This window comes from Pogoniulus pusillus, chromosome 13 (genome assembly GCF_015220805.1).
Source record: "Pogoniulus pusillus isolate bPogPus1 chromosome 13, bPogPus1.pri, whole genome shotgun sequence".
NCBI classification, from domain to species: Eukaryota; Metazoa; Chordata; class Aves; order Piciformes; family Lybiidae; genus Pogoniulus; species Pogoniulus pusillus.
In genome coordinates this window covers 8,480,405-8,497,340 of record NC_087276.1, presented here as the reverse complement: position 1 = coordinate 8,497,340, position 16,936 = coordinate 8,480,405, and the positions used below count along the sequence as shown (strand labels likewise).

Below are 16,936 nucleotides of genomic sequence, written 5' to 3'. Positions count from 1 at the left end.
CAACCTCTCCACAACCTCCTTTCAGGTAGCTGTAGACAGCCATGAGGTCTCCCCTCAGCCTTCTCTTCTTCAAACTCAGTAGACCCAGCTTCTTCAGTCTCTCTTCCTAAGATTTATTCTCCAGGCCCTTCACAGCTTCTATGCCCTCCTCTGCACTGGCTCCCACACCTCCATATCCTTCTTGTATTGAGATGCCCAGAACTGAACACAGTACTCAAGGTGTGGCCTCACCAGAGCAGGGTACAAGGGTTCAATCACCTCCCTGCTCCTCCTGGACACAGCATTTCTAATCCAAGCCAGGATGCATTTGGCTTTCTTGGCCACCTGGGCACACTGCTGGCTCACATTCAGTTGCTTGTCAATTGCAACCCCCATGTCCCCTTCTGCCAGGCAGCTTTCCAGACACACTTCCCCAAGCCTGTTGCATTGCTTGAGGTTGTTGTGACTCAAGTGCAGGAATCTGGCATTTGGCCTTGTTGAAGCTCATCCCATTAATGTTGGCCCATCCAACCAAGCTATCCAAGTCCCTTTGTAGAGCCTCCCTGCCCTCATGGTGATCAACACTGCCACCTAACTTGATGTCATCTGCAAATTTACTGAAAACCACAAGAAAACTTGAATTGTCTAATGCCTTCAGTAACCTGAATTGAACTGTTACTTGGCCATATATTAAAACTTAAGATGAAACCTGTGCCTCTTAAAGGCTTTAGGATAATTCTGACCATGTGGATGTGTTCAGAGAGTGTTGTAACCAGCAAATTAGTCTGAAGTTGTGTTCTAATTCAAATGTAGTGCAGCTTTGCCATTTTGCTCTTTGCTGCTGTTCCTGAAGCACCCTGACCCATGTCTAGTCTGCTTCATTTTGTGGCTGAATAACAGGAATGTGCATTTTGCTTGAGGGTTAAAATGTAATGGTGGCATTTCAGTGCTTATCAGTCTTCTGTCACATTGTTCCTCCACCTGCCAAGCATATGCACAGACAGCTCTGCATGGTTACACTAGCAAAGGCTGCAAGGAGTTGTTGTGCAGAGCAGTGACAACCATAAGAGTCAGTGAGTCCAACTTCTGAAGCTGTCTTTGCTGCTGGAAATATGTATCTGTGTCCTTACTTTCAAACAGATCTGGGATGAAGGTTTTTTTGTGATGTTCAGGAGTATTTCTTGTGTTCTTTTCTGTAGTCTTCTTTTCTCACTGTTTCAAATGAATTGAATCTATACTTACTAGTCACTCCTGGATTGGAAGCCATCATATGTGTTCCAACTTTCATTTCAGGGAGGAGATTCTTCAGAAGATGTTATGGGAAAGGGTATCTACTCACGTGATTGAGAATATATACCTTCCAGCAGCACAGACTATGAACTCAGGGACATTTAACACCACTGTAGACATCAAACTAAAGCAGTGGACTGACAAGCAACTGCCTAATAAAGCAGTAGAGGTGAGAATTTGTTGGTTTTTTTTTCCAAAACATTTCATAGTAAGAAATCTGTGCTGAGCCCCTTGGGATGAAAGCATAGCCCCAGAGTAGAAAGGTGATGGTTTGAAGGGCTGATTGCTGTTAGCATAACCAGCTTGCATGTCAGAAAAGACTGGCAAGATCTTAGAATCATAGAATGGTTTGGATTGGAAGGGATCTCCAAAGGTCATCTTATCCAACCCCTCATGTGGATAACAGGGGCCCCCTGAACTAGATCAGGTTACTCTGAGCCTTGTTGCGCCTGAATATCTCCAGGGACGGGGCCTCAAGCACCTCTCGGGGCAACCATTTCCTGTGTACTACCAAACTTGTTCCTAACATCCAACCTAAATCTGCTCTTCTCTGATTTCAAACCCTTACCCTTGTCCTGTCACTGCAGGCCTTTATAAACAGTCGCTCTGCAGCCTTCTTGTAGCCCCCTTCAGGTACTGGAAGGCTGCTGTTTGGTCTCTCTGGAGCCTTCACTTCTCTAGGCTGAACAAGGTCAGCTTCCTCAGCCTGTCCTCATAGTAGAGGTGTTCCAGCCCTCTGAACACTTTTGTGGCCCTCCTCTGGACCCACTCCATCAGGTCCATGCCTTCCTTCAGTTGAGGGGTGTCTGGATACCAGTATTAAGTTACTGAGAAGAACATGTAGCAGGAACATTCTGTTTTGCTCTTCCAGCAAATTTTCCCTCTGAAAGACCAAAATCCACCTCCTTTTCTGAGGTTGCACAAACCCTTTGATCTCAGTATATCCACATTCAGTAGGTGTAAGCAAATTGAAGAGAATGGCACCTGTTACAATAGCAAAGCAAAGTTTAGGCTGACAAGAAAGCTGACTTTATTAGTCATGGAAAAGGAAAGCAAAGGGAAATTCAGTGTCTTCATTCAACATGCAGATTTTCAGTGGTCCATTTCAGTAAGCATTTTCTGTTGTCTTTCCAGGTGGCATGGGAGACTTTGCAAGAAGAATTTTCCCGTTTCATGACAGAACAGAAAGGAAAGGAACATGATGATATCTTTGATAAACTGAAACAAGCTGTCAAAGAAGAAACTATTAAACGACATAAATGGAACGAGAGAGCAGAGGATAGCCTGGTACAATGCAGTCAGTCTTTAGCTGACTGTGGAGATCTTTCTTCTAAAGTTGTTCAATAATTTTGCATTCTTTCAATGTAATCATGAAGTGATAGGGAGATGCATCCATCTCTCCTATATAGTATATTAATTTGCTGTTTCTCAATTAATTCCTCATGAGGCACCAGGGAGATGCATCCATATCTCCTATATAATATTTAAATTGGCTATTTCTTGATGAATTTCTTTGAGTTTTGTTAATTAGAATCATAGAATGGTCTGAGTTGGAAGGAACCTCTGAAGGTCATTTAGTCCAAACCCCCCTGCAGTCAGCAGGGATATCCTCAACTAGATCAGGTTGCCCAGAGCCCTGTCCAGCCTCACCCCAATATCTCCAGTGATGGGGCCTCAACCACCTCCCTGCACAACCTGTTCCACTGTTCCACTACCCTCATGGTGCAGAACTTGTTCCTAACATCTAATCTAAAGCTGCTCTTCTCTAGTTTGAAGCCGTTGCCCCTCATCCATGCACTGCAGGTCTTTGGAAACAGTCTCTCTGCAGCCTTCTGGTAGGCCCCCTTCAGGTACTCGAAGGTCTCTCATAGGTCTCAGCAGAGCCTTCTTTTCTCCAGGATGAACAAGCCCAGCTCTCTCACCCTGTCCTCATAGGAGAGGTGTTCCAGTTCCCTGATCATTTTTGCAGCCCTCCTCTGGACCTGTTCCATCAGGTCCATACCCTTCCTCCATAGAGGGCTAATGACATCTCATAAAATTGTTTTGGCTGGCTTACAAAAAAGTCCTCTATAATCCACTGGCTTTGCATGGACAGCCTTGTGAGGATTGCTTAGCATCAGCTCACTTCTTCTGTTAAGTATAGCCACAGAAAATAACAGCATTGCATTGCCACCTGTATAAATTCTGTAATGTGAAGGGATTTGATATTGCTTGCTATATTGTTTTACATTATTTATGCTAAGCTATAGACAACAGTCAAAGGCACATGTAAATACTTTGGCAGTGCTTTGTAAAGGTGCCTCTTAAATCTTGTGTGCCCAGTTAGAAAATTAGGGGTTGTAAAGGTCCTCAGAAGATCATACAGACCAACCTCCCTGCCATAGCAGGATCACCTAGGGCAGGTCACACAGTAATGCATCCAGGCAAGTTTTGAAAGTCTCCAGAGAAGAAGACTCCACAACCTCTTTGGGCAGCCCATTCCATTGTTTTGTCACTCTCCCAGTGGAAAAAACCTCTTGTGTTCACATGAACCTCCTCTGTTCCACCTTGCACCCATTGCCTGGTGTCCTATCATTAGGCATCTCAGAGCAAAGCCTGGCTCCATCCTCCTGACACTTCACATCGTTATAACCATGAATGAGGGCACCTCTCCAGCTCCTCTTCTCCAAACTAAGGAGACTCATCTCCCTCAGCCTTTCCTCATAAGGGAGGTATTTTTATAGACATAAAACAAATTAAGATAACATCACAAATCTTCTTTTACCAATCCTAAGTCAATTTACTGTATGCTGAAACAGTGTTCTGTATTGCAGCGAGTGATCCAGCACAATGCCTTAGAAGATCGGTCAATATCTGATAAACAGCAGTGGGATGCAGCTATTCATTTTATGGAAGAGACTCTCCAAAGTCGTCTCAAAGACAGTGAGTTGTGTGCTTTTCTAATCTGTCTCAATGCCTGCATCTAGCTCACTTCACTGCAAGCTGTTGTATTAGCACCACTGAGACAGTGATGACAGTTTAAAGTAGTACTGACACCAATAGACATGGTTAGCAAAATATAGCCTCAAAAGCTAGTGCTCTTGCAGTGAGGCAACTAAAAGATAAGTACTAGTGACCTGGAGAGTTAAAATGTGGTATTAACACACGTGTTGAAGACTAGAATACATTTAGAGGTAACAGTTGGTCCACTTATGGCTATTATATATAATTAATTTTGATTCCAGTTGCAGCAAAGTAGGATTCATTTATTAATGCCTGACTTGGAACCTAGAGAGCAGCATCTCTTGAAGGGATGTTATGGTTTTATGTACTAACTTGAAGTATCTACTGATTGGTAGGCATTTTTTAATGTTAATAAAAGACACCAAGTGGTGCTTAAAGTAAAAGACATTTGGCTTGGCTTTCTTGTGATTGAACCTTAGCCATAACCTAAGCACCACGCAGCTGCTCACTCACTCTTCCCCCAACCCCTCCACTTGGCATGGGAAGGAGCATCAAAAATAAGTAAATCTTGTGGGTTGAGATAATAATAGTTCAATAATAGAAATAGTAATAATAATAGTAATGAAAAGGAGCATAAAGAGTGAAATGAAACCCAAGAAAGAAAAGTGATGCACGATGCAGTTGCTCACCACCCCACTGACTGGTGTGCAGCCAGTCCCTGAGCAGCAGTCTCTGCCTCGTGGCCAACTTTGCCTGTTTATATACAGATTATGACATCCTGTGCTATGAAGTATTACTTTGGCTAGTTTGAGTTAACTGTCCTGGCTGTGTCCCTCAGAATTATTGTGTTTCTTCAGCCTTTTCTCATGCAGACCATGAGAAACAGAAGAATCCTTCACTTAGTATGAACAGTGCTTAGCAGCAATGAAAGATGTCAGCACGTTAATGTTATTCTCATACTAAATCCAAACCACAACACAATACTTGCTACCAGGAAGAAAACAAACTCTTTTCCAGCTCAATATGTCATATCTAAATGTTCTTAGGCATGAAATGTCCATACCTGATCTCATACCCAATTTTAGAACTATAAATTTGTTTGATTACTTATATCTTCAGTGATACTTCACATCATGTTTCCTCTTTCAGCTGAATCTGTTATTGAAGATATGGTGGGTCCAGACTGGAAAAAAAGATGGCTATACTGGGTGGGCCGCACCAAAGAACAGGTAAGAAAGAATTTGGAGTTTGTTACCTTTAGTGGATGGATTATTACTCTATAATTCTGTTAAATATCAAAGCACTTCACACTATTTAGATGTTTGTTAATTAATTAACCAAACAACCTCCAAAAAAACTTGGTGACCCCAAAAAAAGCCCTGAAAGTCTACTTTTACCAGTCATTGCTTCACACAGAATTTTCTGTGGTGTAATAGCTGTTTTTTCATGCTGTAGATACAATAGTAGTTTGTAAGCTGGTTTCCACTCTTCAACTGAATGATGTCTTTACTCTCATGCCATTGACCTGAATCTTAAAGTTCTTGCAGTAGAAAGAAATCAATGAAAATGGGATGGGAAGTGGGCTCTGCTCTTCTTTGCTGTCATAGAATGGTCTGGGTTGGAAGGAACTCCCCAAGGCTCATCTAGTCCAACCCCCTCTGCGGTAAGCAGGGACATCCTCAACTAGATCAAGTTGTCCGCAGCCCTCATCTTGAATATCTCCAGGAAAGGGGCCTTAATAACCTCCCTAGGCAACCTGTTCCAGTGTAAAGAACTTGTTGTAAGCATGCAGTCTCCTGTCATGCTCCATTTGGATTTAATTAGTATGTGGTGGCGTTATCATTGGCATCCTGCCTGCAGCTGTACCTTCTGGTTGCCTATTTTCATTGTAACCTCTTTTCTCATTTGCTGATAGCTTTTGGAAATCTCTTGAATTTAAATAGCACCTTCCATTTAAAGCCCAGAGTTGATGGGCTTTTTATGTTACTTTTTCTAGCTATTTCTCAAACTGAGTCATACCTTTGAAAAGTTCAGTAGAGATTAAAAGAGTACAGTGGAAAGTAACTGTTTCAGAGGAAGGAGTTTTGCAGTATACAGAAAGGTATGGGAGAAAGGCAGGGACTTCAACCTACCTTAATTTTATGAATTGGAGCTCTACAGGTGTGAATCCACAGAGAGTTCTTGCTAGCTATTAGGCAAATATTGCAGTTCTCATCAGGGTCACAGGTGATATGTGAATGTGAACCCTATTGGCAGGTGTGCATAGAAGGAAAAGGGGTCTAGGCATTAAAATAGTGACACTGAGTCAGACTCTGGAATAGGCTGCCCAGGGAGCCATCCCTGGCAGTGTTTAAAGGTCATTTAGATGTACCTGAGGATGTGGTTTAGGAGTGAACTTTGTAGAGTAGGGTTAATGGTTGGACTTCATGAACCTGAATGATTCTGTGATTGTGTAACACTTATGTTTTGGAGTTTTTTTACCTTTGTTTTCTTCCTCTCTATTTCTGTGCATAATGAGGAAAAAAAAGAGGGGAGTTAGAGAAAATGGGCAGTGAATTATCCATTTGAAAATGCAGTATTTGAGATGTCACTTTTGAGTCATTCGAGCTGGTCCAGAGAAGGGCCACAATCATTTGATCAGGAGCTTGGAACACCTCTGCTGTGAAGACAGGCTGAAGGAGCTGGCATTGTTCAGCCTCAAGACAAGAAGGCTCTGGGGAGGCCTAATAATTTCTTTTCAGTACCTGAAGGGGACCTGTAAGAATGCTGGAGAGGGCCTGTTTACAAAGGCCTGCTGTTATTTTCTGTGGCTATACTTAACAGAAGAAGTGAGCTGATGCTAAGCAATCCTCACAAGGCTGTCCATGCAAAGCCAGTGGATTATAGAGGACTTTTTTGTAAGCCAGCCAAAACAATTTTATGAGATGTCATTAGCCCTCTATGGAGGAAGGGTATGGACCTGATGGAACAGGTCCAGAGGAGGGCTGCAAAAATGATCAGGGAACTGGAACACCTCTCCTATGAGGACAGGGTGAGAGAGCTGGGCTTGTTCATCCTGGAGAAAAGAAGGCTCTGCTGAGACTTATGAGAGACCTTCGAGTACTTGAAGGGGGCCTACCAGAAGGCTGCAGAGAGACTGTTTCCAAAGACCTGCAGTGCACAGATGAGGGGCAACGGCTTCAAACTAGAGAAGAGCAGCTTTAGATTAGATGTTAGGAACAAGTTCTGCACCATGAGGGTATTGGAACAGTGGAACAGGTTGTGCAGGGAGGTGGTTGAGGCCCCATCACTGGAGATATTCAGGGTGAGGCTGGACAGACCTCTGGGCAACCTGATCTAGTTGAGGGGGATATCCCTGCTTACTGCAGGGAGGTTGGACTAAATGACCTTTGGAGGTCCCTTCTGACCCAAACCATTCTATTGTTCTATGAAAGGCTTTTTTCTATTCTGGCTTCTTAAGCATGTAGAGTGTATTGGTGATCTCCAAGTTTGTAATAATTAATTCCAGCTAATGATTCTTATCCCAGAATATTCGTAATGAAACAAAAAATGAGCTGGAGAAGTTAATCAAACGCGATGAAGAACATGCAGCTTACTTGGCAAACGATGAAGTGACCACTGTGAGGAAAAACCTTGAAGCAAGAGGTGTGACAGTGGACCCTTGCCTGGTAAGATGCAGAATTGCAACACATGGAAGCTCCTTGTGAAGGATTTCAGTGTTCTTTCTGGACAGCATTTAGAGGAGACCATCTAAACACTGAGTTTGTCATGCAGATGTCTCCAAAGGAGTTAGTAAACTGCTTGCACGCAACTGACAGATCTCTGTTGGCTGTCAGACAAATGTGCAATCTGTCACTTTAGGCTGCAGCTGGAATCTGCTGAGCAGATTTTCTTGCCTGCATTATAAGAACACTTGTTTAAAATTACTGTTCAGATGTTACAGAGTGGAGTCAAGGCTCTTGTGAGCAAGATAGAATTAAATAGTGATCGTTCCTAAGCTTTCTGTGTGGCTGGCTGTGCAGTTAGAAGTTTATGGGTACATTGAACAGAGGGAGATGTGGTGCTTGAGAATATGATTTAGGGTGAACCTTGTAGAGTAGGTTTATGGGTTGCACTTGGTGATCCTGAGGGTCTTTTCCAACCTGAATGTTTCTGTGATTCTGTGACAAGCAAAAACACTTGTCAAAGGCAATATGTTTTTGAGTGCTCTGAGGGCAAACGTATTGTATGCTTAAAATAATCTGGAAGGTTATTTATCTGATTGCAGTGTAAGGCTTCCAACCCTAATTAGACCTCTTATTTAATTAAATGCAAGCTTTTAAATAAGGGACAATTCAAATATTAGTATTAGATGCATCTTTCCTTTAACAGGGATTTATTTTCTGCAATATCTTTGGCTACCTTCTCAACATTAATACATGCACTCAAGGTGGAGGAACTATTTAAGTACCTGCTGCCCTTTTCACAGAATATATCTGGCTGGAAGAGACCTCAAAGATCATTCAGTCCAATCTTCGACCCCATACAGAGGGGTCAACACTAAGCCATGTTCCTAAGTACCAAGTCCACACAGCACTTGAACTCCTCTGGGGATAGTGACTCCACCACTGCCCTGAACAGGCAGTTCCAATGTTTGAGAACCCTTTCAGTAAAGAAATGTTTCCTAATATCCAACCTAAACCTCCCTGGTGCAGCTTGAAGCCATTTGCTTTAATCCTCTTGGTTGTCATCAAGCACACAGCACTTTACTGTACCTCAAGCACACAACACTTTACTGTACCTTTTTGTAAAGGTCAGAGTAGTGATCCACATACTCTACATGAGGAAAATGAATGCAAATTTAGTTCCTCTTCTGTCTAAGCAATTTATTTTTTTAATTTTATGTGGAGTTGTGTGGGGGTTTTTTCACAGTATCACCAAGGTTGGAAGAGACCTCGCAGATCATCAAGTCCAACCCTTTACCACAGAGCTCAAGGCTAGACCATGGCACCAAGTGCCACGTCCAATCCTGCCTTGAACAGCCCCAGGGACGGCGACTCCACCACCTCCCCGGGCAGCCCATTCCAGTGTCCAATGACTCTCTCAGTGAAGAACTTTCTCCTCACCTCCAGCCTAAATTTCCCCTGGTGTAGCTTGAGGCTGTGTCCTCTCGTTCTGGTGCTGGCCACCTGAGAGAAGAGAGCAACCTCCTCCTGGCCACAACCTCCCCTCAGCTTTCAAGAGCCATATTTATATACATATTTAATTTAGAAGAACTGGAACATGCTGGGTTAATGATGATCTCAGAGGCTTAAGCAAGAAAAGTTACCAATATTTGTTTACATAAGGCCCATTCAATATTTCTCTCTGCTTTAACCAGATTTAATTTATAAATGAATGAGCACCTGTCAGAAATCTGTTCTCAGTGTTAATGCAGAGATTGCCTCGTGCCAAGCTCAGGACAATCTGGGACATTTTGTGGCATGCAATCAAAATATATTTTGGCTGCAGACAGTATTTTGAAGCATTCAGTTATGTTATAAGCATGGAAGAGTAGGTTTTTTAATTGAAAGTCACTTGTAAAGTTTCCCAAATGTAACTAACACATTCATCATATCCCAGCTGGCAGACAAAGTGCTGAGAAATATTTTAACAGCTCTGAGGTGTAGATTTATATTTACAGGTTAAAATTAAATGCAATCAGTGAACTGTTCACAATAGTGAGTGAGTGTATTTATTTCATCAATTGGAAGTGTTGTTTTCCTAGATTAAAGACACATGGCACCAGATTTATAGAAGATACTTCCTGAAGACTGCCTTGAACCACTGCAATCTGTGCCGAAGAGGTTTCTACTATTATCAGAGGCATTTTGTGGACTCAGAGGTAACCTGCAGAACGGATAGACACTTGGGTTTTGCCTTGGTATTTCCATCTCAGTTGCAAAAATTAACTCTGTAAATACTCTGAAGTAGCCTACCCTTTCATCTATGTCCTTTACTCTGAAGTAGATGATGATTTTAGATATGTTTAGCTGGTGATTTTAGATGTGTTTTCTGTGAGGCTTGTGATTGATAAATGATACATAAAATAACCATCTCTACTTGTCAATGTCTGTTGGAAATACACTGCAGTATCAATGTATCTTCTTTTGCTCCATTTCTTCCACTTCCCCATTGATATTTATGTACCACATTGATACAAAAATCTTAAGAAAACATTGAGCAAGAGATTTTTGTGGGCTAAGTATGATAAAGAATTGTTTAGAGTTAATACTTGCAACCATTTGTGATCAACAGAAAACTAAAGTGCAAGTATGGAGTTAGAAACCACTCTTTGAAATGACTTCTCAGTTTTGTAAGCCCAGACATGTTCAGTAGATGACAATATGCACCAAGGTGCACAAAGGAGATAATAGATAGGGTTTTTTTTTACCATTGCATTTTAAATAAAAAAGAAATTCTTGGAAATTTCTCTCCTCACTCTCTGTGGAGTTTTGTTTCTTCTTGTGGAGCTGGAAATCTTTACTACTGTAGAAATACCTTTACCTGTAAAAGGTAAGAGAATGACATCATAGAGTGGAGAAAAGGCTCTGCATGATACTTAACTCACAATTGCTAATGATCTCATTTTAAGGTGTCTTACCATGAATTTAGTGTTCTCTCCTGCCACTTTTGCAGTTACAGAAGCTGCCTCTTCTGTTCTTAGCAGATACAGCTCTTGACTCACTACTGTCTTTAGAAGCAGGGAGTCACAATGTGAGGTTCAGCTGTTGTCTTTCAGTGTGTTTGATATAGACAAGTTTCAGTGAGCAGGAGATTATCCTGCATATAGGGTGTGCAAATTGTTTTTTCTATGTTATCTCTTGATAAGGTTTTTTCTGTTGACAGTGGTAGATGCACAGGTTAATAATAGATGTGCAGGTTATGCAGTGTGCTAAACAGGCCTGACACAGGTCTTGGCAAGTATTTTTGGGTGGCTTTTCCTTGTTGCATACAGCAGTTGTTCTGTGAGATTTGTGTGCAGATGCAGGTGCACAGGAGTTTACGACTGCCACTAAAGGTGTTAAGAGATTCTTGTCAGCATAGGATGTTCCCTGGACATTGGAGGTCTGACACTGCAACTTCCCTCCTTTCAGCTGGAGTGCAATGACATTGTCCTCTTCTGGCGGATACAGCGGATGCTGGCGATCACAGCCAACACGCTGAGGCAGCAGCTCACTAACACTGAAGGTAAGGCTCATAGAGAGCCAGTTGTTTGAAACAAGGCTGAGAGCCCTGGGGCTTTTCAATCTGGAGAGGAGAAGGCTGAGAGGGAATCTAATCAATGTCTATAAATACCTGAGGGCTGGGCATCAGGAAGGAAAGGACAGGGACAGCCTCTGCTCATTTGTGCCCTGGGATAGGACAAGGGGCAGTGGATGGAAACTACAGCACAGGAAGTTCCACCTCAACATGAGAAAGAACTTCTTTACTGTAATGGTGACAGAGCACTGAAAAAGGCTCTCTGGGAAGATTGTGGGATCTCCTTCTCTGGAGACTTTCAGGACCAGTCTGAATGTGTTCCTGTGTGACCTGCACTAGATTCTGTGATCCTGGTCTGGCAAGGCAGTTGGGCTTGGGGATCTCCAGATGTCCAGTTGACTGGTCTAGTTGACTGGATAGGGCTGGGTGCTAGGTTTGACTGGATGATCTTGGAGGTCTCTTCCAAGCTGGTTGAGTCTATGATTCTATTCCAACCCCTAGCATCCTGTAATTAAAAAAAAAACCAATCAACTATTTAGAAATGTTCCTCTACTTGTATGTTCCTTTCATACTTAGCATGGCTGGCAGATTTTTTTATGTCTTGGTTAGGTAATTAGAAGATTCAGATAGAATTGTTGTATTTGCATTAGAAGATTTAATGTCAGTAGGATGTCAAATAATTAAGACACTTCAGTTTAAAGTGTTTTCAGTTTGCACGGTTCCAATTGTCCATCTGTTTTCCCAAGCAGAACAAATATCACTAAATAGTGTCTTTTTTTTTCCCCCATCAGGTCAGTCTGGTTGTAGATTCAAATTTTAAACTGTTTGAGATAAAAAAATAAATTCTAATGGCTTATTTAAAGCCATTAAAAATGTGCTGTATAATACCTTGACAAGTTTATACAACAACAGCTTCCCTATAGGGCATCATTTAGGTAGCAATTAGCTAGTGCTGTGGTACAACTACTGCTAATGACCTGCTTGTTGAAGAGGGTGCAGGTAAAATGTTTCATGCAAGTTGCCCTCCATGGAATAGAAATTGGCTCTAAATGTAGGAAATTATGTCCTGTTGCTTGTGACAACCTACCTCATTGACAGCTGCTGGATTGAAAACTAGGAAGATTCATTAGGAGGTATCTTAAGTGTGAAGGGCAGAGATCTCAGCATTAAGATGGACATAATGCCACTTAAATGTGCTTTTAATTCCTCTTGGCCTTGTATATGCAAGGCCTCTGTGTCATCAGCCACAGTGCTGTCATCATTAGCTTCTTTTTCCATCCTTCACCTTTAATTAACTTGGCCTTGATCCATCTCATGAGGGAGATGTTGATAGGGAAAGTGTAACTGTTAAGAAGGAGGCAGAAGGGATGCTTACACCAAAAGATCTGTTGGACACCCTGTTTCACAGAAGAAACTGCTGAATTTTAGTTGACTGCAGGTATCTTTATCTCCTTGAAAAGAAGTCACCCAACAATGATTCAAATCAGACAGAAAATACCTTGTGGAATTTAAACAACTTTCTCTTAATGGCCCAAATAAGGTCACTCACTGTTGAGAACTTTCCCTTTCTCCAACCAGATCAATTAGTCAGGGCCATGTGTTGTCTCCCACAGAACTTAACCAAATTTATTCCTTGGATCATTACAGCTGCAGAAGTTCTGCTACTCACTGTTTTTTGGTGATTTGTTTTTACAGTAAGGCGCTTGGAGAAGAATGTAAAGGAAGTGCTTGAAGATTTTGCTGAGGATAATGAAAAAAAGGTGAAGCTCCTCACTGGCAAGAGGGTCCAGCTGGCAGAGGATCTCAGTAAGTAGCTCTGTGGTGTTTTGGAACTAGCTTGAAAGGCAGCAAATTCAGTCTGCTCTCCTTGAGAACACTTAATATGACATGGGCTGTTCATGTGCTAGCATTTTATTACTATCAGAAATGGAATTTTTCTGACATCTGTTTAGATCTTACTGATTCAAAAGCAGCCATGGGTGATACAGTGGGATAAACCAACATAGTTTACACTGGGTGTAATTCACTGATGTCCATTTATTGCATCAGTATACTGAAAAATGTAGTTAAGAATGAGTGGTATTATAAAAGGAAGTCCTTGTTTTTCTAGCACAGCACATGGTTAATCCACACCTCAGTGACACAACACTAGGTCATCCAGCCTTGACTGTGAGGAGGTGTAGTTCCTATCCTTTTTTAATCTTTGGGTGAAATAAGCAGCAGCCTTCCTACAAGTGATATAAACTGTTAGAACAGATGGGCTGGCCGTGGCTCTCCAGCTCATTGTAGGCAATGTATACAGCAAGAAAATCTGTCAGATGGGAGGTCTGATATATTGTGCTTATTAAGAAGAGATGCAGAGCTTTGACAAGGAAGAAATTCTATCCAAGAGAGTTAACCTTCCAGAAGGATTACGGAATTTTAACTGTTTGAATCACTCAGAAGAGTGTTCAGAGGTTTTGTGGCTAATGCAGTAAGATTTTGAACAGGGCAAGTTTTTAGGGAGACAGTCCAGGTTTAGATGGTACTTCTGTTGTCTCTCTACACATTCAATAAGGTTTAGACTGATTTTTGGCTGCATGCTCTTGCATAAATATTTTTGTGAGTTTGGCATCATTCTGCTGTTGCTCTGCAAGATTTTCTCTTAAACCCCAGCTGTACACCTGATCTGGTAAGGGAAAAATCCTGTGATGTGGAGAAGGGGAAATCACAAGAGCTTGTGACAGGTGAAGTTCATGCAGGTATATAAATATCTTCATATTGACATCACAGGTGACCTTTCTTCTTAAACCTTTATTTTCTTTTTGAGGTAGAAACTACTTTTTTGTCTTAAAATACCACTTTGGATATTTAATTCAGAATAAATGAATGCTATGGCCAGTGTTTCTTCTTTTGTTTAACAGAATTCTGATATCCAGGGCTCAACAAGATAGAGAAGCCTCAAATTGCTGTTATTTTTGCAAAGTAGGAATTAGGTCTTCCATTTTTTACATCTAGAATGTCAAAGAGAACAAATGTTTTGCTCACAATAAACTCAGAATCTAAGGCTTTGTTTTTATAGTGCTGGTTTGGTTAACAGTGAAAGTGTTATATTATTATTGGAGGTGTTGTTAGGAAAATACCAATCAGTGATGGTATCTGTTGCCCTTCAGAAAATGTTGCATCATTTTTGTAGGATTGTGAGTAGGAGTTTTTGTGAATCTAGGTCAGATTGTCTGAGTTGTCTTGGCTGTATTGATGGTAAGTTCATCATTTTCCCCAAGCATCCTGTGTTGCTTTTAAAACCCTGTGTCAATCTTCATGTAGGCATTGCGTTAGAGCAAATTAGGGCTTTTTATATATATACATATATATATATATATATATATATATATATATATATACATATATGTGTATACACGGATCACAGGATGTTAGAGATTGAACCAACCCCTCTGCCATAGCAGGAACACAGAATCTAGCACAGGTCACACAGAAACACATCCAGACAGGGCTAGAAAGGCTCCAGAGGAGACTCCACAACCTCTCTGGAAACCTGTTCTAGTGCTCTGTCATCATTACAGTAAAGAAGTTCCTCCCCATGTTGAGGTGGAACTTCCTGTGCTGTTGTTTCCATCTATTGCCTCTTGTCCTATTCCAGGGCACAAGTGAGCAGAGGCTGTCCCTATCCCTTCCTTTCTGACCCCCAGCCCTCATATAATTTATAGACATCGATCAGATCCCCTCTCAGCCTTCTCCTTTCCAGACTAACCAGACCCAAGGCTCTCGACCTTTCCTCATCAGGCAGTGCTCCAGTCCCTTAAGCATGCTTGTAGCCCTCCCTTGGACTCTCTCCAGTAGATCCCTGTCCTTGAACTGAGGAGCCCAGAACTGGATGCAGTATTCCAGGTTGGGCCTCACTAGGGCAGAGTAGAGGGGGAGGAGGACCTCCTTCGACCTTCTAGACACACTCCTCTTGATGCCCCATAGGCTCCCACTGGCCTTCTTGACTGCCAGAGCACACTGCTGTCCCATGCAGATGTTGTCTACCAGGACTCCCAGCTCCTTCTCTACAGGGCTGCTCTCCAGCAGATCACCTTCTAGCTTGTACTGGTGCAGTTTATTATTCCTTCCCCAGATGTAGGATTCTTCACTTAGCCTTGTTGAAGCTCATGAGGTTCCTCTCTGCCCAGCTCTCAGTCTGTCCAAGTTGCACTGAATGGCCACACAGCTGTCAGGTGTCTCAGCCAAGCCTCCCAGTTTTGTGTCATCTCATCAGATTTGTTGATTTATTGAGCAGACTCTGTCTGTCCTGTCATCAGTGGCATGCATAAAGATGTTGAACAGGACTGAGCCCAGCACTGATCCCTGGGGGACTCCACTAGTTACTGCTCTCCAGCTGGCCTCAGCACTACTGATCACCACCCTGCACTCTATTGTGTAACCAGTTCCTAATCCATCTCACTGTCTGTTCTCCTATCCCACACTTCCTCAGCTTGCTCACAAGGAGACAGTGTCAAAAGTCTTGCTGATGTCAAGGTTGACTACATCCACTGGTCTCCCACATATATATGTGTGTGTGTGTATATAAATATATATAGAGAGAGAAGTAAAATTTGTAGTAGCCTGCATTGTGGAACATGAATATTTAAGGAGGTAGTTATCTCCTTTTGTTAGTGAGCAGTGCTGTTTGCTTTCTTACTTCATTTTCCTGAGCAAATACTGGTATCAAGTGAAAGTTGGTGATTTTGATTTAAGTAATTTATGTTTCAAAACAGAGTAAAAGAGCAATGACAAATATGTGTCTAAGTTAATCTTTGTTTCGCACCGAAATTGACTTGGAACTTTTGCATTGTTGACTTTACTATGCAGCAGCAGCAGAAATAAGTTCTCATTTCAAAGCAGTAACAGCTGGGGTTGTTATTTTGTAAACTAAGACTTGACCTGTAAGAGCAGCCTGTCTGTGTGTTTATAATCTTGGGTAGCTGTGGTATGCATTTAGTATCTGCACGTTAGTTTATATGCTTTAAGTTTCATAGATTACTCTGTAGTGAAAACACCCTCACTGCACTGCATTTCTTTAGATTCAGGTCACAGATCCCACACACACTATTCTGAGGAAATAATTTGTTATTCAGTACCAAAAGATGTATGATGCCATGTTGTGTTTTATTGGACCTGTTGAAAGATTTTAGAACTTAACTGCTTAGTCAAGTCAGCAGTGTTCTCTATACATTCTGGATGCTCTTATTGGTTATCATTTTTATGGGCAAATGACAATGGAACATCTCCTTTGTGAGTAAAGGCTGAGGGAGCTGGGGCTCTTTAGCTTGGAGAAGAGAAGACTGAGAGGTGACCTCATTCATGTTGATAAAGATGTGCAGGGTAGTGTCAGGAGGACAGAGACAGGCTCTGCGCAGTAATGTCCAGTGATAGGCCAAGGGGCAATGGGTGCAAGCTAGAGCAGAGGAGGTTCCACTCAAACGTAAGGAAAAGCCTTTTCAAAACACTGGAATGGGCTGCT

At 41.9% G+C, this 16,936-nt stretch overlaps 1 protein-coding gene across 6 annotated transcripts in view; it reads left to right on the top strand.

Moving 5' to 3' along the window:
* The window catches only part of OPA1 (OPA1 mitochondrial dynamin like GTPase), a 75,194-nt gene that overhangs the window by 36,443 nt on the left and 21,815 nt on the right, over window positions 1-16,936 (top strand). For all 6 annotated transcript variants that reach the window (XM_064152910.1, XM_064152909.1, XM_064152911.1 and 3 more), the window contains 8 exons: window positions 1,273-1,438; window positions 2,404-2,556; window positions 4,083-4,191; window positions 5,362-5,441; window positions 7,740-7,880; window positions 9,959-10,075; window positions 11,328-11,421; window positions 13,129-13,239. In XM_064152910.1, coding sequence (XP_064008980.1) covers window positions 1,273-1,438; window positions 2,404-2,556; window positions 4,083-4,191; window positions 5,362-5,441; window positions 7,740-7,880; window positions 9,959-10,075; window positions 11,328-11,421; window positions 13,129-13,239 — 971 coding nt within the window. The remainder of the gene's footprint in view (window positions 1-1,272; window positions 1,439-2,403; window positions 2,557-4,082; window positions 4,192-5,361; window positions 5,442-7,739; window positions 7,881-9,958; window positions 10,076-11,327; window positions 11,422-13,128; window positions 13,240-16,936) is intronic.